Below are 27,341 nucleotides of genomic sequence, written 5' to 3'. Positions count from 1 at the left end.
ACACCTGCTGAACTGTGTACTCAACCAATAACATGCGATTTGATTTTGGATGGCTGGGGGGGGCTAAGGTGCCTCTCGGAATGTCATCTTCCTAGTTGTCTGTCCAGCATGAAAGAGAGTGATAAGGGAGGTGGAGGGAGAGAGGGAGGAAGAGAGAGGCTGGGGTTGAGAGAGACAGAGAGTGAGGGGGGAAATGGAGAGAGAGAGAGAGAGAGGGGGAAGCTGATGAGAGAGAATGACAGATAGTGAGGGGAGAAATGGAGAGAGAGAGAGAGAAGGAGGAAGGTGAAAGAGAGAGAGACAGAAACACCTGGCTCCCTGTAGAGGAAAGGCTGTGCAACCATTGCACAACAGCAGAACCTGAGACAGAGCTGCATTTCCTGTCAAAATATAAAAAATATAAAACTATTAGAGAGTATAATTGACCCTAATTTGAAACCCTTATTCAAGATTTCAAAGACCTCTCTGATGAGGATAGGCTACCCGTCTTGTTGGGGGAGGACGCAGAGCTGTGGGTTGTCAGCGCACTATATTGCTGCCTGCCATAAGATGAGAGGCAGTGTCTGACAGACCAATCAACCTGCACATGTCCTCTACTGTATGCTTATTGTTATTGTTGAATGTATGGTTATTTTGACACTTGGTTATTGTTGTTACTGTTGTTACTGTTGACAATTTTGATGATTCTTTCTTTAATATTATAAATATCCAATATAAGCTTTGGCAATATGTACATTGTCATGTCATGCCAATAAAGCAAATTGATGTCACGACTTTCTCCTTGTTCGGGTGGTGTTCGGCGGTCGACGTCACCGACCTTCTAGCCATCATTGATCCATTTTTCATTTTCCATTTGTTTTCTCTTGTCTTCATACACCTAGTTCTAATCCCGTCAAATACATGTTGTGTATTTAACCCTGTGTTTCCCCTCATGTCCTTGTCAGAGATGGTTTGTTGTATGTACAGTAGGTATTATGGTATTTTGTTATTTTTGTATACTTTGGTTTTCAGGGGTTTTTTGAATGTTTATTAAACAGCTCCATTTTGACCAAGTTCATTCTCCTGCGCCTGACTTCCCTGCCACCAGTACGCATCGCATTACAGAGGAGTTGAGAGGGGGGAGATGGTGAGAGAGAGAGACAGAGAGAGAGAGAGAGAGAGAGACAGAGAGAGAGAGAGAGACAGAGAGAGAGAGAGAGAGAGAGAGAGAGAAAGAGAGAGAGACAGAGAGAGAGAGAGAGAGAGACAGATAGAGAGAGACAGAGAGAGAGAGGGACAGAGAGAGAGAGACAGAGAGAGACAGAGAGAGAGAGAGACAGAGAGAGGGTGAGGATGGAGAGACAGTGATAGAGTGAGGGGGAGATGGTGAGAGAGACAGAGAGGGAGGGGGAAATTGAGAGAGAGAGGGGAGGTGGAGAGAGAGAGACAGAAAAAGAGAGAGGGGGATGGAGAGAGAAAGAGAAAGAGAGAGAGGAGGGAAGGGTGAGTGAGAAAGTGAGAGAGATAGGCAGAGATAGAGAGACAGAGGCAGAAGGAGAGAGATAGGCAGAGATAGAGAGACAGAGGGAGAAGGAGAGAGACAGAGAGAGAAAGCGATAAAGCACATTCAGGTACTTTAGGAGTGAAGTCAGACAGTCAGCCATTTCAGGCCAAGTTAGAGCTCTATTCAATCAGTAAAGCTGAAGAGTTACAGATTCTGCCATAGAAATGTAAAAGTAATTTCCGATTGACCCGACAGTGTTTACCGTGAATGCAGTCTCCGCTAAAGCGGGAACATTGCCTTTAAATTTCAATCACGCTGTGAAGCTGAAGACAGTCGTGAAGAGGGCACGACAACACCCATTCCTCCTCAGGAGACAGAAAAGATTCGGCATGGGTCCTCAGATCCTCAAAAGGTTCTACAGCTGCACCATCGAGAGCATCCACTGGTTGCATCCACTTCCTGGTATGGCAACTGCTCGGGCTCCGACCGCAAGGCACTAGCCCAGTACATCACCGGGGCCAAGCTTCCTGCCATCCAGGACTTCTATACCAGGCGGTGTCAGAGGAAGGCCCTGAAAAATATCAAAGACTCCAGCCACCCTAGTCATAGACTGTTCTCTCTGCTGCTGCACGGCAATCGGTGCCGTAGCGCCAAGTCTAGGTCCAAGAGGCTTCTAAACAGCTTCTACCCCATAAGCCATAAGACTCCTGAACAGCTAATCAAATGGCTACCCAGACTATTTGCAATGCCCCCTCACCCACACTGCTGCTACTCTGTTATTATCTACGCATAGCCACTTTAATAACTCTATCTACATGTACATAATTACCTCAATTACCTCGACACCAGTGCCCCCGCACATTGACACATTGACTCTGTACCGGTACCCCCTGTATATAACCCTGCTATTGTTATTTACTGTTGCTCTTTAATTATTTGTTATTCTTATCTCTTACTTTTTTGGGGGTATTTCCTTAAAACTGCATTGTTGGTTAAGGGCTTGTAAGTAAGCATTTCACTGTCAGGTCTACTACACCTGTTGTATTCAGCATTTCACTGTAAGGTCTACTACACCTGTTGTATTCAGCATTTCACTGTAAGGTCTACTACACCTGTTGTATTCAGCATTTCACTGTAAGGTCTACTACACCTGTTGTATTCAGCATTTCACTGTAAGGTCTACTACACCTGTTGTATTCAGCATTTCACTGTAAGGTCTACTACACCTGTTGTATTCAGCATTTCACTGTAAGGTCTACTACACCTGTTGTATTCAGCATTTCACTGCAAGGTCTACTACACCTGTTGTATTCAGCATTTCACTGTAAGGTCTACTACACCTGTTGTATTCAGCATTTCACTGCAAGGTCTACTACACATGTTGTATTCAGCATTTCACTGTAAGGTCTACTACACCTGTTGTATTCAGCATTTCACTGCAAGGTCTACTACACATGTTGTATTCAGCATTTCACTGTAAGGTCACTGTAAGGTCAACAAGTCAACCTGTTGTATTCATGTGACAAATAAAATGTGATATGCTTTGATTTGAACTTCAGCGATGTGGATTCAATAGAGACTTTAAGCTTACAGACTACTGACCCAGGTACAGTAGATCAGTGTTAGTCTTCAGTATAGCAGCACTGTGTAATTCTACATAAGTTGTGTGAAGCTTCACAGACTCAATTTAAAATCAGGTTCCAGACCATTCTGAGTGATTTCCCCCGTTCAAGACAATTGACTTGATTATTTCTAGGATTTTCATCTGACCCGTTCCTCACGGCAGGAAAATGATCCTGCAGCAACAGGAAATGTGAATTATTTTGTGAATTATAATTAATTTTTAGTTAAGACAAGTCTGACATTTTTTAAGTGGAAATTACAAACTTTTATAAGCCTTCTTAAACTTAGGAAACACTAAAAGTTTGCATTTCCTGCAACAACAGGGTGATCAAATGAAGTTCCCACATTTGTACAATGAAACAGAGCAAAACACTTATTTGGTAATAGATGTCTGACAAGTCAGTACTTGATACTGTTTTTTGATGAGATACAGTAGTTCTGAATCTCGACTGGATCTGAGAGGAAATATGTGTTGACGGTGATTTTCACCGCTAGAACTTGCTAAGACTCGACTGTAAAATGTCATCCCAACTCAATGTCACGGATGGGTGAGCTATGGACATAAGACAATGTTGTTCTTCTGCAGTCAAGATCTGAGACGAGACACAGACCAGCAGGACAACATTATCCATGTCCTTGACTATTGCAACAGACTTGGCTAATAACTTATTGACTAGCTAGAATATTTATTCGACAATAAACCTTTTTTTTTTAAAACATTTCCTTAAACTTCTGAGGATAGAGGGCCTAACTTCTTACACAAAAATTGGCCTCGGTTGCTTATCCAATGATTCCTAACATGTTCCTCTTCAGTATTCAGTTGATGCGAGCAAATAAAGGTTCAAATAAACAAATAAAAGAAGCCAGTCTAAGGTATCAGTAAAATACCCCTGATTAAAACATGAACAGCCTTTGTGCGTACTATGATACGTTCAAGGCAGCATTTAATGAAACTGGTATCCTCCCCAGGCCCAAACAAACCCAAATCTCAGCAGTACAGATCCTATTTCAGTCCTCTCCATTGATTAATGAAGGCAATTATTTATCTTGAGAGTCACCTCACGTCTCACGCCGTTGTACTTACGGTGATACTGTAGCTAATTCAAGATGAGATCTACTCTATTCAACCAACACCCACGTGGTAAGATGAGGCTCTCAATCACAATGCCCACACAAATGGATCTCCTTCGGGGCTAATTGAGAAGGAAAAGCACAAGACAGAGAGGCAAAGCTCAGGGTCTCAAATAGAACATATCGCAACAACAACTTTGGGTAAAATTTTAGCCTGCAGTTATAATCTTTATAGCTTGCTATAAGCAGGTATAATGCTTTACAACTTGGTATAAACAGGAATAATGATTTTTTATTTGGTATAAGCAGGTATGAGAATTTGTTCTAATACAAAGGAAATCGAAGATTTTACTGAACATGTGATCTCACCAGGGAAACCTCCAGACTGTAGTAATAGGTCAGGGTAACCTCTAGTAATAGGTCAGGGTAATCTCTGTAGTAATAGGTCAGGGTAACCTCTGTAGTAATAGGTCAGGGTAATCTCTGTAGTAATAGGTCAGGGTAATCTCTGTAGTAATAGGTCAGGGTAATCTCTGTAGTAATAGGTCAGGGTAATCTCTGTAGTAATAGGTCAGGGTAATCTCTGTAGTAATAGGTCAGGGTAACCTCTGTAGTAATAGGTCAGGGTAATCTCTGTAGTAATAGGTCAGGGTAATCTCTGTAGTGATAGGACAGGGTAATCTCTGTAGTGATAGGACAGGGTAATCTCTGTAGTAATAGGTTGGGGTAATCTCTGTAGCAATAGATCAGGGTAACCTCTGTAGTAATAGGTCAGGTTAAACTCTGTAGTAATAGGTCAGGGTAACCTCTGTAGTAATAGGTCAGGGTAATCTCGGTAGTAATAGGTCAGGGTAATCTCTGTAGTAATAGGACAGGGTAACCTCTGTAGTAATAGGTCAGGGTAATCTCTGTAGTAATAGGACAGGGTAATCTCTGTAGTAATAGGTCAGGGTAATCTCTATAGTAATAGGTCAAGGTAATCTCTGTAGCAATAGGTCAGGGTAACCTCTAGACTGTAGAAATAGGTCAGGGTAACCTGTAGACTTTATTAATAGATCAGGGTAACCTCTAGACTGTATTAATAGGTCAGGGTAATCTCTGTAGTAATAGATCAGGGTAACCTCTAGACTGTAGAAATAGGTCAGGGTAACCTGTAGACTGTATTAATAGATCAGGGTAACCTCTAGACTGTATTAATAGATCAGGGTAACCTCTAGACTGTATTAATGGGTCAGGGTAAACCCTGTAGTAATAGGTCAGGGTAACCTCTAGACTGTAGTAATATGTCAGGGTAATCTCTGTCGTAATAGGTCAAGGTAACCTCTAGACTGTATTAATGGGTCAGGGTAACCTATAGACTGTATTAATAGATCAGGGTAACCTCTAGACTGTATTAATAGATCAGGGTAACCTCTAGACTGTATTAATAGATCAGGGAAAACTCAGGGCCCCTAGTGGAGGACAGTGATGACTCTGAGCCCCTAGTGGAGGACAGTGATGACTCTATTAATAGATCAGGGAAAACTCAGGGCCCCCAGTTTTAAATCAAGGAACATGTAGGGTCCTACTCATAAGAAAGGAGATCATTTAAAATCATCTTTCTCTCTACCCAGTCAATGCAGTGTTGACAAACAGCCTTGGCCCACATCTTTCTCTCTACCCAGTCAATGCAGTGTTGACAAACAGCATTGGCCCACATCTTTCTCTCTACCCAGTCAATGCAGTGTTGACCAACAGCCTTGGCCCACATCTTTCTCTCTACCCAGTCAATGCAGTGTTGACCAACAGCCTTGGCCCACATCTTTCTCTCTACCCAGTCACTGCAGTGTTGACAAACAGCCTTGGCCCACATCTTTCTCTCTACCCAGTCACTGCAGTGTTGACAAACAGCCTTGGCCCACATCTTTCTCTCTACCCAGTCAATGCAGTGTTGACAAACAGCCTTGGCCCACATCTTTCTCTCTACCCAGTCAATGCAGTGTTGACCAACAGCCTTGGCCCACATCTTTCTCTCTACCCAGTCAATGCAGTGTTGACAAACAGCCTTGGCCCACATCTTTCTCTCTACCCAGTCACTGCAGTGTTGACCAACAGCCTTGGCCCACATCTTTCTCTCTACCCAGTCACTGCAGTGTTGACCAACAGCCTTGGCCCACATCTTTCTCTCTACCCAGTCAATGCAGTGTTGACAAACAGCCTTGGCCCACATCTTTCTCTCTACCCAGTCAATGCAGTGTTGACAAACAGCCTTGGCCCACATCTTTCTCTCTACCCAGTCAATGCAGTGTTGACCAACAGCCTTGGCCCACATCTTTCTCTCTACCCAGTCAATGCAGTGTTGACCAACAGCCTTGGCCCACATCTTTCTCTCTACCCAGTCAATGCAGTGTTGACCAACAGCCTTGGCCCACATCTTTCTCTCTACCCAGTCAATGCAGTGTTGACAAACAGCCTTGGCCCACATCTTTCAGAATTCATAGAAGCTTCATGAGCCTGTCAACATTGGTTCAAAGCTACGGACATAATGCAACAAACATGACAGGTTTTGGCAAACAATCTGCCGTCAGGGTCCTTGAGTGAGTGAAGGTACCGAACGACTTCTCATAGCCTGATTCAAGACGGGCACAGTTTAATAACTATTTACTTCACCCATGCCCTTTGTAATACAGCAGCAACCATACACGTTACTCGTATCATTCCTATGGTAGGGCTCTAGAGTATCTTTCATATGGTAGGGCTCTAGAGTATCTTTCCTACGGTAGGGCTCTAGAGTATCTTTCCTATGGTAGAGTTCTAGATTATCTTTCCTATGGTAGAGTTCTAGATTATCTTTCATATGGTAGGGCTCTAGAGTATCTTTCCTACGGTAGGGCTCTAGAGTATCTTTCCTATGGTAGGGCTCTAGAGTATCTTTCCTACGGTAGGGCTCTAGAGTATCTTTCCTATGGTAGGGCTCTAGAGTATCTTTCCTACGGTAGGGCTCTAGAGTATCTTTCCTAGGGTAGAGCTCTAGAGTATCTTTCCTATGGTAGGGCTCTAGAGTATCTTTCCTATGGTAGGGCTCTAGAGTATCTTTCCTACGGTAGGGCTCTAGAGTATCTTTCCTACGGTAGGGCTCTAGAGTATCTTTCCTACGGTAGGGCTCTAGAGTATCTTTCCTATGGTAGAGTTACAGATGATCTTTCCTAAGGTAGAGTTCTAGATTATCTTTCCTATGGTAGAGATCTAGATTATTTTTCCTATGGTAGAGTTCTAGATTATCTTTCCTAGGGTAGAGTTCTAGATTATCTTTACTAGGGTAGAGCTCTAGATTATTTTTCCTAGGGTAGGACTAGATCATTTTTCCTAGGTTAGGACTCCTGATTATCTTTACTATGGTAGGGCTCTAGAGTATCTTTCCTACGGTAGGGCTCTAGAGTATCTTTCCTATGGTAGGGCTCTAGAGTATCTTTCCTATGGTAGGGCTCTTGATTATCTTTCCTATGGTAGGGCTCTAGAGTATCTTTCCTAGGGTAGAGCTCTAGAGTATCTTTCCTAGGGTAGAGCTCAAGAGTATCTTTCCTATGGTAGGACTCTAGATTATCTTTCCTATGGTAGGACTAGATTATCTTTCCTAGGGTAGGACTCTAGATTATCTTTCCAATGGTAGGGCTCTAGAGTATCTTTCCTAGGGTAGGACTAGATTATCTTTCCAATGGTAGGGCTCTAGAGTATCTTTCCTAGGGTAGGACTAGATTATCTTTCCAATGGTAGGGCTCTAGAGTATCTTTCCTAGGGTAGGACTCTAGATTATCTTTCCCAGGGTAGGACTCTAGATTATCTTTCCTAGGGTAGGACTCTAGATTATCTTTCCAATGGTAGGGCTCTAGAGTATCTTTCCTAGGGTAGGACTAGATTATCTTTCCAATGGTAGGGCTCTAGAGTATCTTTCCTAGGGTAGGACTAGATTATCTTTCCAATGGTAGGGCTCTAGAGTATCTTTCCTAGGGTAGGACTCTAGATTATCTTTCCCAGGGTAGGACTCTAGATTATCTTTCCCAGGGTAGGACTCTAGATTATCTTTCCAATGGTAGGGCTCTAGAGTATCTTTCCCAGGGTAGGACTCTAGATTATCTTTCCCAGGGTAGGACTCTAGATTATCTTTCCCAGGGTAGGGCTCTAGAGTATCTTTCCCAGGGTAGGACTCTAGATTATCTTTCCCAGGGTAGGACTCTAGATTATCTTTCCTAGGGTAGGACTCTAGATTATCTTTCCCAGGGTAGGACTCTAGATTATCTTTCCCAGGGTAGGACTCTAGATTATCTTTCCCAGGGTAGGACTCTAGATTATCTTTCCTAGGGTAGGACTCTAGATTATCTTTCCCAGGGTAGGACTCTAGATTATCTTTCCCAGGGTAGGACTCTAGATTATCTTTCCTAGGGTAGGACTCTAGAGTATCTTTCCCAGGGTAGGACTCTAGAGTATCTTTCCCAGGGTAGGACTCTAGAGTATCTTTCCCAGGGTAGGACTCTAGATTATCTTTCCCAGGGTAGGAGCTCCAGAGAAGCATACAGGGCTAAAATAAAGAATAACAATAATGTAAAAAAACAAAAGTGTTTTAGGAAGGTTGCAACAGAGCTAAGCAAGAGATCCCACCCTGCCTAAGTAACGGAATAGGGAAACACTGCCAGCCCAAAATCAAAGTAAAGTAAGTAAATATTAGGCACCAGAGTAGCAGACACCCTGTCCTTCAACACTGATGACTCTGAGCCCCTAGGGGAGGATAGTGATGACTAGCCCCTAGTGGAGGACAGTGATGACTCTGAGCCCCTAGGACAGTGATGACTCTGAGCCCCTAGTGGAGGACAGTGATGACTCTGATCCCCTAGTGGAGGACAGTGTTGACTCTGAGCCCCTAGTGGAGGACAGTGTTGACTCTGAGCCCCTAGGGGAGGATAGTGATGACTAGCCCCTAGTGGAGGACAGTGATGACTCTGAGCCCCTAGTGGAGGACAGTGATGACTCTGATCCCCTAGTGGAGGACAGTGTTGACTCTGAGCCCCTAGTGGAGGACAGTGATGACTCTGAGCCCCTAGTGGAGGACAGTGATGACTCTGAGCCCCTAGTGGAGGACAGTGTTGACTCTGAGCCCCTAGTGGAGGACAGTGATGACTCTGAGCCCCTAGTGGAGGACAGTGTTGACTCTGAGCCCCTAGTGGAGGACAGTGATGACTCTAAGCCCCTAGTGGAGGACAGTGATGACTCTGAGCCCCTAGGACAGTGATGACTCTGAGCCCCTAGTGGAGGACAGTGATGACTCTGAGCCCCTAAGCGGACAGTGATGACGCTGAGCCCCTAGAGGAGGACAGTGATGACTCAGAGCCCCTAGTGGAGGACAGTGATAACTCTGAGCCCCTAGGGGAGGACAGTGATGACTCTGAGCCCCGAGGACAGTGATGACTCTGAGCCCCGAGGACAGTGATGACTCTGAGCCCCTAGTGGAGGACAGTGATGACACTGAGCCCCTAGGAAAGTGATGACTCTGAGCCCCTAGTGGAGGACAGTGATGACTCTGAGCCCCTAGTGGAGGACAGTGTTGACTCTGAGCCCCTAGTGGAGGACAGTGATGATGATGAGTCCCTAGTGGAGGACAGTGATGACTCTGAGCCCCGAGGACAGTGATGACTCTGAGCCCCTAGTGGAGGACAGTGATGACACTGAGCCCCTAGGAAAGTGATGACTCTGAGCCCCTAGTGGAGGACAGTGATGACTCTGAGCCCCTAGTGGAGGACAGTGTTGACTCTGAGCCCCTAGTGGAGGACAGTGATGATGATGAGTCCCTAGTGGAGGACAGTGATGACTCTGAGCCCCGAGGACAGTGATGACTCTGAGCCCCTAGGATAGTGATGACTCTGAGCCCCTAGTTGAGGATAGTGATGACTCTGAGCCCCTAGTGGAGGACAGTGATGACTCTGAGCCCCTAGTGGAGGACAGTGATGACTCTGAGCCCCTAATGGAGGACAGTGTTGACTCTGAGCCCCTTGTGGAGGACAGTGATGACTCTGAGCCCCTAGTGGAGGACAGTGATGACTCTGAGCCCCTAGGACAGTGATGACTCTGAGCCCCTAGTGGAGGACAGTGATGACTCTGATCCCCTAGTGGAGGACAGTGTTGACTCTGAGCCCCTAGTGGAGGACAGTGATGACTCTGAGCCCCTAGTGGAGGACAGTGTTGACTCTGAGCCCCTTGTGGAGGACAGTGATGACTCTAAGCCCCTAGTGGAGGACAGTGATGACTCTGAGCCCCTAGGACAGTGATGACTCTGAGCCCCTAGTGGAGGACAGTGATGACTCTGAGCCCCTAGTGGAGGACAGTGTTGACTCTGAGCCCCTTGTGGAGGACAGTGATGACTCTGAGCCCCTAGTGGAGGACAGTGATGACTCTGAGCCCCTAGGACAGTGATGACTCTGAGCCCCTAGTGGAGGACAGTGATGACTCTGATCCCCTAGTGGAGGACAGTGTTGACTCTGAGCCCCTAGTGGAGGACAGTGATGACTCTGAGCCCCTAGTGGAGGACAGTGTTGACTCTGAGCCCCTTGTGGAGGACAGTGATGACTCTAAGCCCCTAATGGAGGACAGTGATGACTCTGAGCCCCTAGGACAGTGATGACTCTGAGCCCCTAGTGGAGGACAGTGATGACTCTGAGCCCCTAGTGGAGGACAGTGATGACTCTGAGCCCCTAGGGGAGAACAGTGATGACTCTGAGCCCCGAGGACAGTGATGACTCTGAGCCCCTAGTGGAGGACAGTGTTGACTCTGAGCCCCTAGTGGAGGACAGTGATGACTCTGAGCCCCTAGTGAGGACAGAGATGACTCTGAGCCCCTAGTGAGGACAGATGGTGACTCTGAGCCTCTCCTGGAGGACAGTGATGACTCTGAGCCCCTAGTAGAGGACAGTGTTGACTCTGAGCCCCTAGGACAGTGATGACTCTGAGCCCCTAGTGGAGGACAGTGATGACTCTAAGCCCCTAGTGGAGGACAGTGATGACTCTGAGCCCCTAGTGGAGGACAGTGTTGACTCTGAGCCCCTAGTGGAGGACAGTGATGACTCTCAGCCCCTAGTGGAGGACAATGATGACTCTGAGCCCCTAGTGGAGGACAGTGTTGACTCTATTCCCCTAGGACAGTGATGACTCTAAGCCCCTAGTGGAGGACAGTGATGACTCTAAGCCCCTAGGACAGTGATGACTCTGAGCCCCTAGTGGAGGACAGTGATGACTCTGAGCCCCTAGGACAGTGATGACTCTGAGCCCCTAGTGGAGGACAGTGTTGACTCTGAGCCCCTAGTGGAGGACAGTGATGACTCTAAGCCCCTAGTGGAGGACAGTGATGACTCTAAGCCCCTAGTGGAGGACAGTGATGACTCTGAGCCCCTAGTGGAGGACAGTGATGACTCTGAGCCCCTAGTGGAGGACAGTGATGACTCTGAGCCCCTAGTGAGGACAGAGATGACTCTGAGCCCCTAGTGAGGACAGATGGTGACTCTGAGCCTCTCCTGGAGGACAGTGATGACTCTGAGCCCCTAGTGGAGGACAGTGTTGACTCTGAGCCCCTAGGACAGTGATGACTCTGAGCCCCTAGTGGAGGACAGTGATGACTCTGAGCCCCTAGTGGAGGACAGTGATGACTCTGAGCCCCTAGTGGAGGACAGTGTTGACTCTGAGCCCCTAGTGGAGGACAGTGATGACTCTCAGCCACTAGTGGAGGACAATGATGACTCTGAGCCCCTAGTGGAGGACAGTGTTGACTCTGAGCCCCTAGTGGAGGACAGTGATGACTCTAAGCCCCTAGTGGAGGACAGTGATGACTCTGAGCCCCTAGTGGAGGACAGTGATGACTCTGAGCCCCTAGTGGAGGACAGTGATGACTCTGAGCCCCTAGTGGAGGACAGTGATGACTCTGAGCCCCTAGGGGAGGACAGATGGTGACTCTGAGCCTCTCCTGGAGGATAGTGATGACTCTAAGCCCCTAGGACAGTGATGACTCTGAGCCCCTAGTGGAGGACAGTGATGACTCTGAGCCCCTAGGACAGTGATGACTCTGAGCCCCTAGTGGAGGACAGTGTTGACTCTGAGCCCCTAGTGGAGGACAGTGATGACTCTAAGCCCCTAGTGGAGGACAGTGATGACTCTAAGCCCCTAGTGGAGGACAGTGATGACTCTGAGCCCCTAGTGGAGGACAGTGATGACTCTGAGCCCCTAGTGGAGGACAGTGATGACTCTGAGCCCCTAGTGGAGGACAGTGATGACTCTGAGCCCCTAGTGGAGGACAGTGATGACTCTGAGCCCCTAGTGGAGGACAGTGTTGACTCTGAGCCCCTAGTGGAGGACAGTGATGACTCTCAGCCCCTAGTGGAGGACAATGATGACTCTGAGCCCCTAGTGGAGGACAGTGTTGACTCTGAGCCCCTAGTGGAGGACAGTGATGACTCTAAGCCCCTAGTGGAGGACAGTGATGACTCTGAGCCCCTAGTGGAGGACAGTGATGACTCTGAGCCCCTAGTGGAGGACAGTGATGACTCTGAGCCCCTAGGGGAGGACAGATGGTGACTCTGAGCCTCTCCTGGAGGATAGTGATGACTCTGAGCCCCTAGTGGAGGACAGATGGTGACTCTGAGCCTCTCCTGGAGGATAGTGATGACTCTAAGCCCCTAGGACAGTGATGACTCTGAGCCCCTAGTGGAGGACAGTGATGACTCTGAGCCCCTAGGACAGTGATGACTCTGAGCCCCTAGTGGAGGACAGTGTTGACTCTGAGCCCCTAGTGGAGGACAGTGATGACTCTAAGCCCCTAGTGGAGGACAGTGATGACTCTAAGCCCCTAGTGGAGGACAGTGATGACTCTGAGCCCCTAGTGGAGGACAGTGATGACTCTGAGCCCCTAGTGGAGGACAGTGATGACTCTGAGCCCCTAGTGGAGGACAGTGATGACTCTGAGCCCCTAGGGGAGGACAGATGGTGACTCTGAGCCTCTCCTGGAGGATAGTGATGACTCTGAGCCCCTAGTGGAGGACAGATGGTGACTCTGAGCCTCTCCTGGAGGATAGTGATGACTCTGAGCACTGTCATGTCTGCAATACCACAGGTAAACCTGGGCATGGATCAACACCTGTCATATCTGCAATACCACAGGACAAACCTGGCCCCAAACACACAACAATGGTTTATTCCAAACTTTAAAGGACCAATTTCAGTTTTCTGATAAAGATTATTAATAAATTTATAGGACTAATCTGGATTCAGGAAGCTGGCCCACATACCATTACCTGTCTGTGGTACCACAGCACAGACAGTCAGACACCCTTGGCTGAAATCCACCTGGCTGAAATCCACCTGGCTGCAAACCAATCTCAAGTGGCTCTGGCCCAGCAGTTTAAATCCTCTCATTTTCATTTCAACAGGATGAAAGAGCTCTGGAGAGACGGGGAGTCAAACAATGGTATTTTAATTGTCATAGAAACCACTGCCGACCACCTCTACTACCCCAAATGTATCCTAGTGTTCTCTCACCAACCCTGTGACATGACAGAGATCCCCAAAGACATGCAATCATCTTTTTGTGGACAAAGTGGTCAGATTTGTAATGAATTTGAACAGCAGCAGTGCAAATAAACTGTTTAAACACTGGGAAAAATGTAACAAAACGGTGTAATTTTTGTGTCAAACACTGCAGATATTTGTACATTTGTTTTGTATATATCTTGGTCAAAACAGCCTAAAACAAAGATGAGTCATCGTACAATAACTGCAAAGTGAATCACTGAGATACAGTAATGTAATCAAACAACATAATTAATATGCAAACTGCTTCTAACAGACTCTCCACAGTGTTGCTCCTACAGCTATCCTCGTCTTATTCTCCACAGTGTTGCTCCTACAGCTATCCTCGTCTTATTCTCCACAGTGTTGCTCCTACAGCTATCCTCGTCTTATTCTCCACAGTGTTGCTCCTACAGCTATCCTCGTCTTATTCTCCACAGTGTTGCTCCTACAGCTATCCTTATCTTATTCTCCACAGTCCTGACTATATCTTCATGCCCTATAAAACTCTGCGGTAGCAAGCTGTTTATTATCTAAATGGTGCTAAAATGCTACTGGTCTTGTGCTATCTGCCCAGCTGATGCAATGATGACCCATGGTGTGGTGTGGGCGGGAGCCAGCAAGCAAGGGAGCGCGTGTACAGTGGGTATACGTGGGCTTTGGCAGCATCTGTTTTTGTTTTAAAGAGGCTAAATATAAAGAGCTGTCCTATGAAATGTAGAATGCTTCCAGAACAACATCATCTCCAAATAAGCATTGTGCTGCAGCTACTGCTAGGGGGGGGGGGGGGGACGAGACGACGACGACGACTAGGCTAGGGACTAGGAAAAGCACCTAGGCTAGGGACTAGGAAAAGCACCTGGGCTAGGGACTAGGAAAAGCACCTGGGCTAGGGTCTAGGAAAAGCACCTAGGCTAGGGACTAGGAAAAGCACCTGGGCTAGGGTCTAGGAAAAGCACCTAGGCTAGGGACTAGGAAAAGCACCTAGGCTAGGGACTAGGAAAAGCACTTTACCTGGGATTAAAGGTGTAGATACTGGGTGTTTAAAGGTGCATCTACCTACACAACTCTGCATATCACCCCTTGAGTTAATGACACGTATGACATCACAACCACAACATTTGATATCATTGGAATAGAAATATATGTGTGACTGCCAAAATAATGGAAACACTTAAGTAGACGAGGTATACAAAGTATATTGAAAGCAGGTGCTTCCACACAGGAGTGGTTCCTAACTCAATTAAGCAAAGAAATCCCATCATGCTTAGGTGCATGTATAAAAATCCTGGGCACACCCTTATTTTGGTCATTAGTTTGCCTATCATGGCTATGCCCCCGTAGGATGACAATGCCCCCCATCCACAGGGCAAGAGCGGACACTGAATGGATTTATGAGCATGAAAGCGTTGTAAACCACATGCCATGGCCGTCTCAGTCACCAGATCTCAACCCAACTGAACACTTGTAAGAGGTTCTGGAGCGGAACCAGAGACACCGCTTTCCATCACCATCAACAAAACACCAAATTATCTCATTTTGTTTGTGGAAGAATGGTGTCACATCCCTCCAATAGAGTTCCAAACACTTGTAGAAGATATACCAAGGTGCATTAAATCTGTTTTGGCTCGTGGTGCCCCAATGCACTACTAACACACTTTATATTGGCGTTTCCTTTATTTTGGCAATTACCTGTAGTTTTAGTGCTGAGCGATTAGATCTTTTGAGGTCGGTTTGAAAATAATCACGGTGTACGATTTCAATCATTTTTTAAAACATGAATTAAATGTATTATGAAATAATGACATTAAAATTATTTTTAGAGCTTTTAATGGACATTCCAAAGCCAAAAATAGTGAACATTCAATTGCCAAAACAGTGAAAATATTGAATATTGTCTCTGTCAGGTCTACATTGGGTAGACATCAATAGAAGAAACAGGAAATGACTATGAAATAATAAAAAAAATTCAGTTGTGTTTATTACATCGTTTTTATTTTGATTACTTTATTATTTTGCATTCCTTAAAGTCATCATATCATCTCTGTTCAGGCAGAAGCAACCAAAAAGCCAGACAACTTTCTTTCTGCTCCCCAAACTGTACTGTCTTCAGTCATCCTATTTAGCTGGCCTAGCCTGCCTAAACATGCTGCAGAGCTGTCTGACCAAGTCATTTGACTAGCTCTTCAACGTAGATAAGGAATCATTTCACAAACTTTCTCTAACTTTCTCATCTGTTGTGTACATTTCCTCTCTATGGAAGTCTGTGTGTTTCTAACCTAACATAGTAAATTCATCTCTGACTGAGATGGGGGGGGGGGGGGGGGGGGCAGTGGATTGTGGGTATTGTAGTTAATTACCACGTTCTTGCACTGAATTTGGTTGAATATTGCTCAAGGAAAACTACAGCTCCCTTCTGCCCAGGGTCCCACATAGTTCTTGACATGACTTTTCTCATAAATTATTTTATTTCCCTCTAGAGAAATGGCGCATTTGGGCACACAAAACACTAGCTACATTTCAAGTCATTTAATGTGGGTCAATTAGTTGCTTAATAACCGAAAAAAAAAATACGAAATGTCGGTTAATCGCTCAGCACTACTGTACATCCAAGCATTTGAACTTCTGACTCCACAATCACACTTTGTAACTGAGATGATGAACAAATCCAATTTCTTGGAAATGCTTCAAATTCTTACATGTTGTTTTCCATTTGCCAGGACTGAAACTTCATTACCAATTATTACAAAAAGCTACCGCTCTTGTGATACACATCAGTTGATGTGCAACAAAAATTCCCTTATTTTGTTGTTGTGTTGATAGTTCTTCCATTTATATTCTGTAGGACTGTAACACCATTACCGATTCAAAAAGAAACGCTCTTCTACCTGTTGCTAATACTCATCAGACTGCAATACAAGGAGTTCTGTCATCTTTAATATTCTGAACATAGACAGTCATGATGCCTGAAATAGCGCCATTGACAGAATATTCTATCAGCGAAATAATAAGGCCATACAATTCAACAGCTGCCAATGCTGCAGATAAAAGCCACGGCCATTTGAATTCTGTAACCAGGTTTCCATCCAACCTTTTTATGGAATGAAGTAGGCTACTTGTTGGATAAAAATGTTTAATACCAGGCCTGATGGAACAAGAACATTTGTTAGTAGACTTTTCAAATGTCGACAAAACAAAATTATAGACACGGTGGGATCTTTTTGTGTTGGTTAATTAATTATGCGATATTTATCGTTGGAAACGTTTTTATGTGCAAATATTGATTTTAATAACCATCAAGTAAACTTGGGAGGCACGCGATGACATGTTTTGTGACCATCACATTATGACTCATCGGGAAGCATGCAGTTTATTAGGCTGCAGATGAAATACATGATGATAAACTTCACAGGGTGGTGAAAGTGCACGGCGATGAGCTTGATGCTCCTTTCCAATAAATATTGAAGGTCTTATTCTGATGACAAGATCATCGATGCTTGGCTGTCATTTGTCGATAATAATCTCATCAGGTATATAGGCTATACCCACACTGTATCTGCAAACTGTTGGGGCACATTCGCTATTTAACGCAACATTTTTGGGAGGTGAGAAAATCACCAGTACATCAGAGTTGAACATGCAATGGAAACACATTTAACTTGTATTTTTGCATTCAGTACATGGGAACAAAATGCATTTGTTTATGTGCACTAAGTCATCACGCACAGTCTTTTATCCGCAACAAATCAATTTGATGGAAACATATCCCTTTTGGGAAAATGCGCGTAATGTTTTCATGCGGATTTTAGAATCATATCTAGACAATGTAGCCAGTTGGATGGAAACGTAGCTCGTGTCGATCGGTCTGTTCTGGACAAATTCAAGAACTACAAAGTCTTCAAGTCGCACCTAAATGCGAACGGACGGGTATCATTTGTGGAACGTTCTAACAGTTCCTAAAACTTCGTGAAGTACAAGGTTGCCAAAAAACAACGGATACAAAGTAGCATTATCAATTCAACTAGCTGCCTAATAGGCATTAACTCATCACGTAGCGTATTCTTAATGTTTGTCCATAGGCTACCAGAGTGAGGACAGACATTTGCCGGAATAAATGTGGTGAGTGAAAAAGCTAATTAAAATAGTCCACTCCCTACCCGGTACCTTATTCGGCCCGCTATACAACTTTGTATGCGTTGTGTGTTGACAACCTTGTTATATACGACGTTTTTGGAACAGATTCCTGTTGGAACGTTCCACAAGTTATACCCACCCACAACTGGAAAGGATGAGGCGTTTCTAAGGCTTGTAAATTACTAAACAGTCAGTTAGGGGTGGGGGGTATCCTTCATATTGAGGTTGTCATGGTGATGTAACGCGTCCCTCTTCCAATCAAAATCCTTTTCCTTAATTCCTCCCGACTGAGAGACCTAGGTATATGAGAGGCCCAGGGCTCTGCCAGGCTTATCACTTTTACACCTCAACAGCATAACACACTCCGGCCTCGATCCCCAGATCTGGTGGCATGCTGATAATTTAATCATATCCTAGGCCTTACACATCTTGGAAGATCCGTTGATCGTTCTAAATACCAGGGCTTGTTGAGGATGTTGATAATGCACTTCAGATATTTGAAGATATCCTGAAGAATAAATAAACATCTAATGATACAAATATAAAATATGAATGGACAGAAAGACTATCTGTTGGAATATTATAATATCTGTAATGGTACATCAACCAAAATGACAAATTAACAACTCAATTATGAACGACATATAAATCATATCTAATAACACATTTCAAATTAAATTAACACTGACGTGCATGTTTATGTATCGACTGACTATTGATAATATTTTGTGACAGACTAAAGTCTGATTAGACTATTGACATAATGTCATGTGTACTTGGGGCTCGGGGGGGAAACCCTCCTGGAATATGCCTGTTGTCATCAGATAATCAGGATGCCATTGAGTGGTGTGAGTGTCGGGAATCTGAGAGCCATCGGGGTCAGCATATCGCAGGCCTGTTAAATACTGGTGGCCGACCTGTCACCTGTCAAACAGCCACCACTGGCTTTTCTCTCTATGATAACGTACGCTATGGATCTAAAACCAACTCTAGATAATGGTATGGTACAAATCAATTATGCTCACTTCATCATTTGGATCAACATCCAAATTCAAGTTGCTCCTGAGAGCGACAACCAAACCACCAAATGTAATGTGTTATTCTCCATCGTATGACACTTTATCGGCAACAGCATGTCTAAGATTTCACAAATGATCCAAACTCCAAGCATTAGGCATAAGCCTTTTATAATGACCTCTTAATAGAGGTCATTATCTGAATGTACACAAGCTATAGTCTACAACCAGTAGCCCATTGGGACAGGTGTTACCCTGATACCTTTAGGAACCATACTGAATTAGCTGGATTATAGGTGACACACACATCTCCAGTGTCACAAGGTGGTAAAGGCTAGTCCAGACTAGCCGATATGTCAATGGTCAACCAACTGTGATGGATGGTTATTCACACCAGGCCAACATACATACTGTACATCATATCTTTGACAAAAAAATAACTGCCTTGTACGCCAACATCTACCCTATGTAGCCTATGGTAAGAAACCAATCTGCGGCGACCACTAAAATAGCGGAGCCTTGCCTGGGGTTCTCTAACGTGTGAACAGAACTTATTAAAACACCTCACCCTGTGTCAAAGCAAAGCACAAAGCTTTTCGCTTGACGATTAAATCAACAACAGCCTATCAGAAAAGGACTTTACAACCCACACGCAGATAGAAAACCCGAGAGAAAAAAAAACAAGAAACCTTATGTTCTTCAAGTTTAATCAATAACTGATTGTCATTATAGAGGCCAGCAGATCTGACAACACAACCATACTCCAAACGAATCATATTAGAAAGTTCATATAAAAATCACAACTTTTATCCTGCATTGTTTTTTTTTTAAACATTTGGTTATGGTTATGTAGGCCCATAAATGTGCCCCTTGCACGTGCAGCTGGGACTTTCATTTAAATCCCAGTGTGGCGACAGGTGCTCGGGGAGCCAAAATGCCGCTAGCTCACTGCGCTGCAGCCCATAACGTGCACCATACACTTATAGGACAATTTCCCCTAAAAAGGGCAGAATCTCATGCATTATATAAAACACCCCAAAATAAAACTGCACAAAAAAACATGTATTTTAAGACAGAGCATTAGAATCATTTTGAAAGTTGTAAGATCCAGATCTAGCATGAGTCCAGGTATTTCTTTCTCTCTCTATCCAGCATCAATTGTAGCAATATAAAACCATATCCACACCCGATACAAGAAAAAAAAACACGCTTTTGTTATGCATAAAAAGTAGGCAAATAATGTATCTACTTACAGTTCGCAAAAACTGTATATCATCTTCCCCTTCTCCGCCCTCAGCCATGGCTGTGAAGGAGCCTGTTTAGACTCTGAAAGACACCACTGACTAGAGAGGCAGTAGGCTAGATAGAAACGCGATGCTTTGCTTCTCCTGCCGATATTAGCATGGAGCTAATTCCACAACCATATAGGGCAGACCGGGTAAGCCCTCCGCGCCCACTGCACCCCACACCGCGTACTGTCTGTCATTCAATGCCTACCCTCCCCGGTCCGTGGACTCCCTGCCGCTGCCAATGCCAGCAGTGCGCTACGGTGGGTTCGAGAGGAGAGGAGCGGACGAGGATGAGGAGAGTGAGGATGTTAAATGATGCTGAATGGAATGACAACGTCTGTCACTGTCAATCCGCGGGCATTCAAGTTTAAAACGCTGGAGTCAGCAGTTTAGTGACGATATTAAGAATGGGTCAGAACGGATAATTTAATGACAATAATTGTGCTGAATACAAAGTTGGCGTGGAGGCACATCTCTCTCTCCCACTCTTTATCTCTCTCGATCTGGTGAGATGGAACAGACAGTTAAAAAATATAAAAGTGTTTAATTTTGCTTTTGATTTCTTGAAAACAACTATAGCCTAAGAATCGTAATATTCTCCATTGAAAATAGATGACCTTGTCTGCAAGGACGATTGTCCGCTCAACACGCTATTATTCTCTTTGTTTTGGTGTATCTTTACGCCGTTTTAAAGAAACAAAACACTATATATGCTACATAGCCTACCTACTGTTTCTACAATATCCCAACCACTGCACATTGAGGGAAATTGATAACTTTAGCCCATTCTGGTTGACAAATGCTGCCTGCTTACCCGAAGTTATTTACCCTAACCTTCAGGGGGTGTAGTTACATTATGTAGTTACATTATGCCAACATAGTTTTTGAAGAAACACGTGTCCAGCGAACATATGATGCTGTGAAAGCAGCGCACAGTGTTGTTGAAGACACTGCTGACATCTAGTGGACTATGGTGTAACAGAGTGCAACAAGACAAGGCTACTTTAAATATATTTATATATATTTAACCAGACAGGTCAGTTAAAAACAAATTCTTACTTACAATGACATCTACTCCAGCCAAACCCCAACGACGCTGGGTCAATTGTGCCCTATGAGATTCCCAATCACGGCCGGATGCAATATAGCCTGGATTTGAACCAGGTACTATAGTGACACTAAGATGCAGTGCCTTAGACAGCTGCGCCAAATAGCTTTGCCATTTCCTGGTTGCTAAAATTAGAATAGCTCTCCTAATTTCAGTTTATGCGACAAAACAAGCAGAAATTGAAAATATTGTATTTTCAGCTGCGTGAAGCTGCTGTACAAATCCAGAAGTAAAATAATCTAAATGAAACGAAAGAATAGGAAGCATAGAAATAGTGCACATAGAACATTGACTTGCTTTCAATGCGTATGATAGAACTATAACTCACATTTCGATGTGATATTATTGGGTAGCCCAAAAAGTTACATATTGTAGCTTTAATGGACACTCACGGCAAATGCGTCCCCCCAGTGGTTAAGGAAGGAAACTGCACCCTGTGTCGCCTTCTAGCCGCACTTGGTTGAATACTTGACAGGCTGATTGCTTGAATTACATTTAACAGTCAGTGGTGGAAAAGTATACAATTGTCAAACTTGAGTAAAAATAACGAAAGCTTAGTAGTAAATTACTCACGTAAAAGCCAGTAAAATACTACTTGATTCAAAGTCTAAAAGTATTTGGTTTTACTTATAAACTTACTTATAAACAGGGTGGTTTGAGCCCTGAATGCTGATTGGCTGACAGCCGTGGTATATCAGACCGTATACCACAGGTATGACAAAATATGTATTTTTACTGCTCTAATTACATTGTTAACCAGTTTATAATAGCAATAAGGCACCTCGGGGGTTTGTGGTATATGGCCAATACACCACCGCCAAGGGCTGTATCCAGGCAGTCAGCAACAAGACCATCCCTTAGCCGTGGTATATTGGCCATTTACCACACCCCCTCGTGTCTAATTGCTTAAATATACTTAAGTAATAAAAGTAAATGTAATTGCTAAAATATATACTTCAAAAGTAGAAGTATAAATCATTTTGGATTCCTTATGATAAGCAAACCCAGTGGCGGTTCTAGCTTGTATGGCTCCCTGGGCGACCTATATAAATATAAAAACATATACAAAAATAAGGCTCACAAATATCAAAAAGAAGTAACAAAGACAAATAGAAACAAATTGTAGTATATAAATACAAATAAAAAGGGGAATCAAATAATTACACTATTACCCTATTTCTAACAAAACACAAATAATACTAAAATGCACAAATCCAAAATCACACAAATAAACAAATAGAACAACACACTTATAAAGAAGAGAACCTGATTATCGCTGAACCGATCGCTGCAGTTGATACAGATTATCACTGAACCGATCGCTGCAGTTGATACAGATTATCACTGAACCGATCGCTGCAGCTGATACAGATTATCGCTGAACCGATCGCTGCAGTTGATACAGATTATCACTGAACCGATCGCTGCAGCTGATACAGATTATCACTGAACCGATCGCTGCAGCTGATACAGATTATCACTGATCCGATCGCTGCAGTTGATACAGATTATCACTGAACCGATCGCTGCAGCTGATACAGATTATCACTGAACCGATCGCTGCAGTTGATGCAGATTATCACTGAACCGATCGCTGCAGTTGATACAGATTATCACTGAACCGATCGCTGCAGCTGATACAGATTATCGCTGAACCGATCGCTGCAGTTGATACAGATTATCGCTGAACCGATCGCTGCAGTTGATACAGAGTATCACTGAACCGATCGCTGCAGTTGATGCAGATTATCACTGAACCGATCGCTGCAGCTGATGCAGATTATCACTGAACCGATCGCTGCAGTTGATGCAGATTATCACTGAACCGATCGCTGCAGCTGATACAGATTATCGCTGAACCGATCGCTGCAGTTGATGCAGATTATCACTGAACCGATCGCTGCAGTTGATACAGATTATCACTGAACCGATCGCTGCAGTTGATACAGATTATCACTGAACCGATCGCTGCAGTTGATGCAGATTATCACTGAACCGATCGCTGCAGTTGATGCAGATTATCACTGAACCGATCGCTGCAGCTGATACAGATTATCACTGAACCGATCGCTGCAGCTGATACAGATTATCACTGAACCGATCGCTGCAGTTGATACAGATTATCACTGAACCGATCGCTGCAGTTGATACAGATTATCACTGAACCGATCGCTGCAGTTGATACAGATTATCACTGAACCGATCGCTGCAGCTGATACAGATTATCACTGAACCGATCGCTGCAGCTGATACAGATTATCACTGAACCGATCGCTGCAGCTGATACAGATTATCACTGAACCGATCGCTGCAGTTGATACAGATTATCACTGAACCGATCGCTGCAGTTGATACAGATTATCACTGAACCGATCGCTGCAGCTGATACAGATTATCACTGAACCGATCGCTGCAGCTGATACAGATTATCACTGAACCGATCGCTGCAGTTGATGCAGATTATCACTGAACCGATCGCTGCAGTTGATACAGATTATCACTGAACCGATCGCTGCAGCTGATGCAGATTATCACTGAACCGATCGCTGCAGCTGATACAGATTATCACTGAACCGATCGCTGCAGCTGATACAGATTATCACTGAACCGATCACTGCAGTTGATACAGATTATCACTGAACCGATCGCTGCAGCTGATACAGATTATCACTGAACCGATCGCTGCAGCTGATGCAGATTATCACTGAACCGATCGCTGCAGCTGATACAGATTATCACTGAACCGATCGCTGCAGCTGATACAGATTATCACTGAACCGATCGCTGCAGCTGATGCAGATTATCACTGAACCGATCGCTGCAGCTGATACAGATTATCACTGAACCGATCGCTGCAGCTGATACAGATTATCACTGGACCGATCGCTGCAGTTGATACAGATTATCACTGAACCGATCGCTGCAGCTGATACAGATTATCACTGAACCGATCGCTGCAGCTGATACAGATTATCACTGAACCGATCGCTGCAGTTGATACAGATTATCACTGAACCGATCGCTGCAGCTGATACAGATTATCACTGAACCGATCGCTACAGTTGATGCAGATTATCACTGAACCGATCGCTGCAGTTGATACAGATTATCACTGAACCGATCGCTGCAGCTGATACAGATTATCACTGAACCGATCGCTACAGTTGATGCAGATTATCACTGAACCGATCGCTGCAGCTGATACAGATTATCACTGAACCGATCGCTACAGTTGATACAGATTATCACTGAACCGATCGCTGCAGCTGATACAGATTATCGCTGAACCGATCGCTGCAGTTGATACAGATTATCACTGAACCGATCGCTGCAGCTGATACAGATTATCACTGAACCGATCGCTGCAGCTGATACAGATTATCACTGAACCGATCGCTGCAGCTGATACAGATTATCACTGAACCGATCGCTACAGTTGATGCAGATTATCACTGAACCGATCGCTGCAGCTGATACAGATTATCACTGAACCAATCGCTGCAGTTGACACAGATTATCGCTGAACCGATCGCTGCAGTTGTACATAGTCCATCTGTAAATATCCCACCCAATCTATCTACCTCATCCCCATACTGATTTTAATTTACTGTTTTGCTCTTTTGCACAGCAGTATCTCTACTTGCGCATCATCATCTGCTCATTTATCACTCCATTGTTAATCTGCTAAATTGTAACTATTCGCTCCTATGGCCTATTTATTGCCGACCTCCTCATGCCTTGACAGCACTCCAAACTTCTCTCCCACATTTTCCAATGTGGAAAATATTTCCTGAAGGGCTGAGGTTGCAGCATCAACAATGACATTGAAAAATGTCACCACCAGCGTGTTCAGGGCATCACTCAAAGGCTCATCAAATGATTCGTATGAAAATTGCCGCTTTGTGGACCTCAGCCTTTTTTGTTGTAGAACGGCCTCTACATTCATACCCTCGCAAATATCCTTGGCTGACGTTTGTGCAGTCACAAAGCCTGTTGCCCTGTAGCTGCTGAGACCTCTCTCTGTCTTTCTGAGAAGACTGACTGCAACATCCACATGCATCCTGGGAGACGGCATCAGCTTGCTCACTTGTTGGATCTGGCTCCAGATGTCATACCACACCACCGTACAGACGCTGAAGCGGTATTATCCCACCTCCTCTGACAAGGACTGGGCCTCAATCTTTATCACAGGGTCTTTGGTTTGATCCCTCACCTCAATCAGTACCTCTCTCACCGTGGCTGCCTGATACCTCAGTGCCTCTCTCACTGCTGCTGCCTGATACCTCAGTGCCTCTCTCACCGTGGCTGCCTGATACCTCAGTGCCTCTCTCACTGCTGCTGCCTGATACCTCAGTGCCTCTCTCACCGTGGCAGCCTGATACCTCAGTGCCTCTCTCACTGTGGCAGCCTGATACCTCAGTGTCTCTCTCACCGTGGCTGCCTGATACCTCAGTGCCTCTCTCACTGTGGCAGCCTGATACCTCAGTGTCTCTCTCACCGCTGCTGCCTGATACCTCAGTGGCTCGACACTCTTAACTCTACTCTCTCACCTTGTCTCAGTCCACATCTTCAAAGTGATGTCCACATGTTTTTTCAGGATGGCCCGTCGCCGTGTGGAGACTGAGAACAAGGTGTACAGTTTGTTGTAACCTGCTGCATGGACAGGACTTTAAGCAGCATCAGCCACAACCAGGTTCAATGAGCCCCACATGGCACCAATAGAGTTCTTGGATTCTTTTCCAGGAGTCTGGCTTGGACACCTTTGTTTTTTAATTTAATCCTTCATTTAACTAGGCAAGTCAGTTTAAGAACAAATTCTTATTTTCAATGACAGCCTAGGAACAGTGTTGTTAACTGCCTTGTTCAGGGGCAGAACGGCAGATTTGTACCTTGTCATCTCGGGGATTCAAACTTGCAACCTTTCGGTTACTAGTTCAACACTCTAACCACTAGGCTACCCTGCCGCACCTACACTCTAACCACTAGGCTACCTACCCCCCCTACACTCTAACCACTAGGCTACCTGCCCCCTTACACTCTAACCACTAGGCTACCTGCCGCCCCTACACTCTAACCACTAGGCTACCCTGCCACCCCTTTTTGGCCTCTCATGTTTGCCCCATTATCATCAGCCTGTCCTCTGCAGTCTTCAAAAGGAATGTTTAGCTCCTCTAGTCTTTTGAGAATCAGGGATGCAAAATGTTGGCCCATGGACTCCTCTGCCTCCAAAAAAACCCCATAAAATGTTCCTTTATGTGGGGCTCCTCCTTCAGTGACACAATTCTAATCACAACTGACAGCTGTTCAGTGTGGCTGACATCTGAGGTGTAATCTAGAATGACAGAGAAGAATTTTGCCAGCTTGATGTCACTCAACGTTATTGAAATTACATTGCTTCTCAACAAATCAATGAGTTCATTCTGTATTTGGTGGCCGAGGTAGCAGATGGTGCGACTCGAGGTCCCTTTCTGGACACGGTTAAGGTTCTCTTTCATGACTGGATCAAACTGTGCCGTCAGTTCAACCTCTTTGAGGACATTTCCAATTGATGGAGAGTGCAGTGTTTCTGTGTGGCCCCTTAGTGCCAGATTTCTAATTGCCAGACAGTACACAATAGCAGCCAGACGTTTCAACACCTCTCCCCATCTTATCCTCTCAGCCTCCATAAGTGCCATCTCATCCTTATCAATCGTTTCCTCTTTTTGATCCTCATTGCCAGTTCTTTCCATGTTTTCATGCAGTTTTTGGTGTTCTGGACTGGTGTCGTGTGAAGTCAGCAAAGAACTTGCATGTTTCCAGTCTGTCAGTCCTGAGTTTGCTAAATTAATTAACATATTATTAGAAAAGAGTTTGCAGCAGGAGCAGAAGAGGATGTTGTATCTTTCAGAATACACCAACCAACGTCTAGGGATATTTATCAACCACTCACCAAGGTCTTCCTGAAACACTGGTGGTGGCAACTTCTTCCATCACTCTCATTCCTTGGGGTAAACAAAGTCAGGTGGTTCCTCACTTGGTCCTCTGCAAACTAGCTGTGT

General features: G+C 44.7%; 1 protein-coding gene across 1 annotated transcript in view; it reads right to left on the bottom strand.

Annotated features, from left to right (window-relative positions):
• The window catches only part of LOC110521100 (ryanodine receptor 3-like), a 264,957-nt gene extending 244,678 nt beyond the window's left edge, over nt 1–20,279 (bottom strand). The window contains exon 1 of the mRNA XM_036976224.1: nt 20,160–20,279. Within this exon, the coding sequence (XP_036832119.1) occupies nt 20,160–20,207 (48 nt within the window). The 5' untranslated portion in view covers nt 20,208–20,279. The remainder of the gene's footprint in view (nt 1–20,159) is intronic.
• Between the last annotated feature and the right edge of the window lie 7,062 nt (nt 20,280–27,341).

The sequence above is a fragment of the Oncorhynchus mykiss genome, chromosome 4, assembly GCF_013265735.2.
Source record: "Oncorhynchus mykiss isolate Arlee chromosome 4, USDA_OmykA_1.1, whole genome shotgun sequence".
Lineage (NCBI taxonomy): Eukaryota > Metazoa > Chordata > Actinopteri > Salmoniformes > Salmonidae > Oncorhynchus > Oncorhynchus mykiss.
This window is presented reverse-complemented; position numbering and strand designations above follow the sequence as displayed.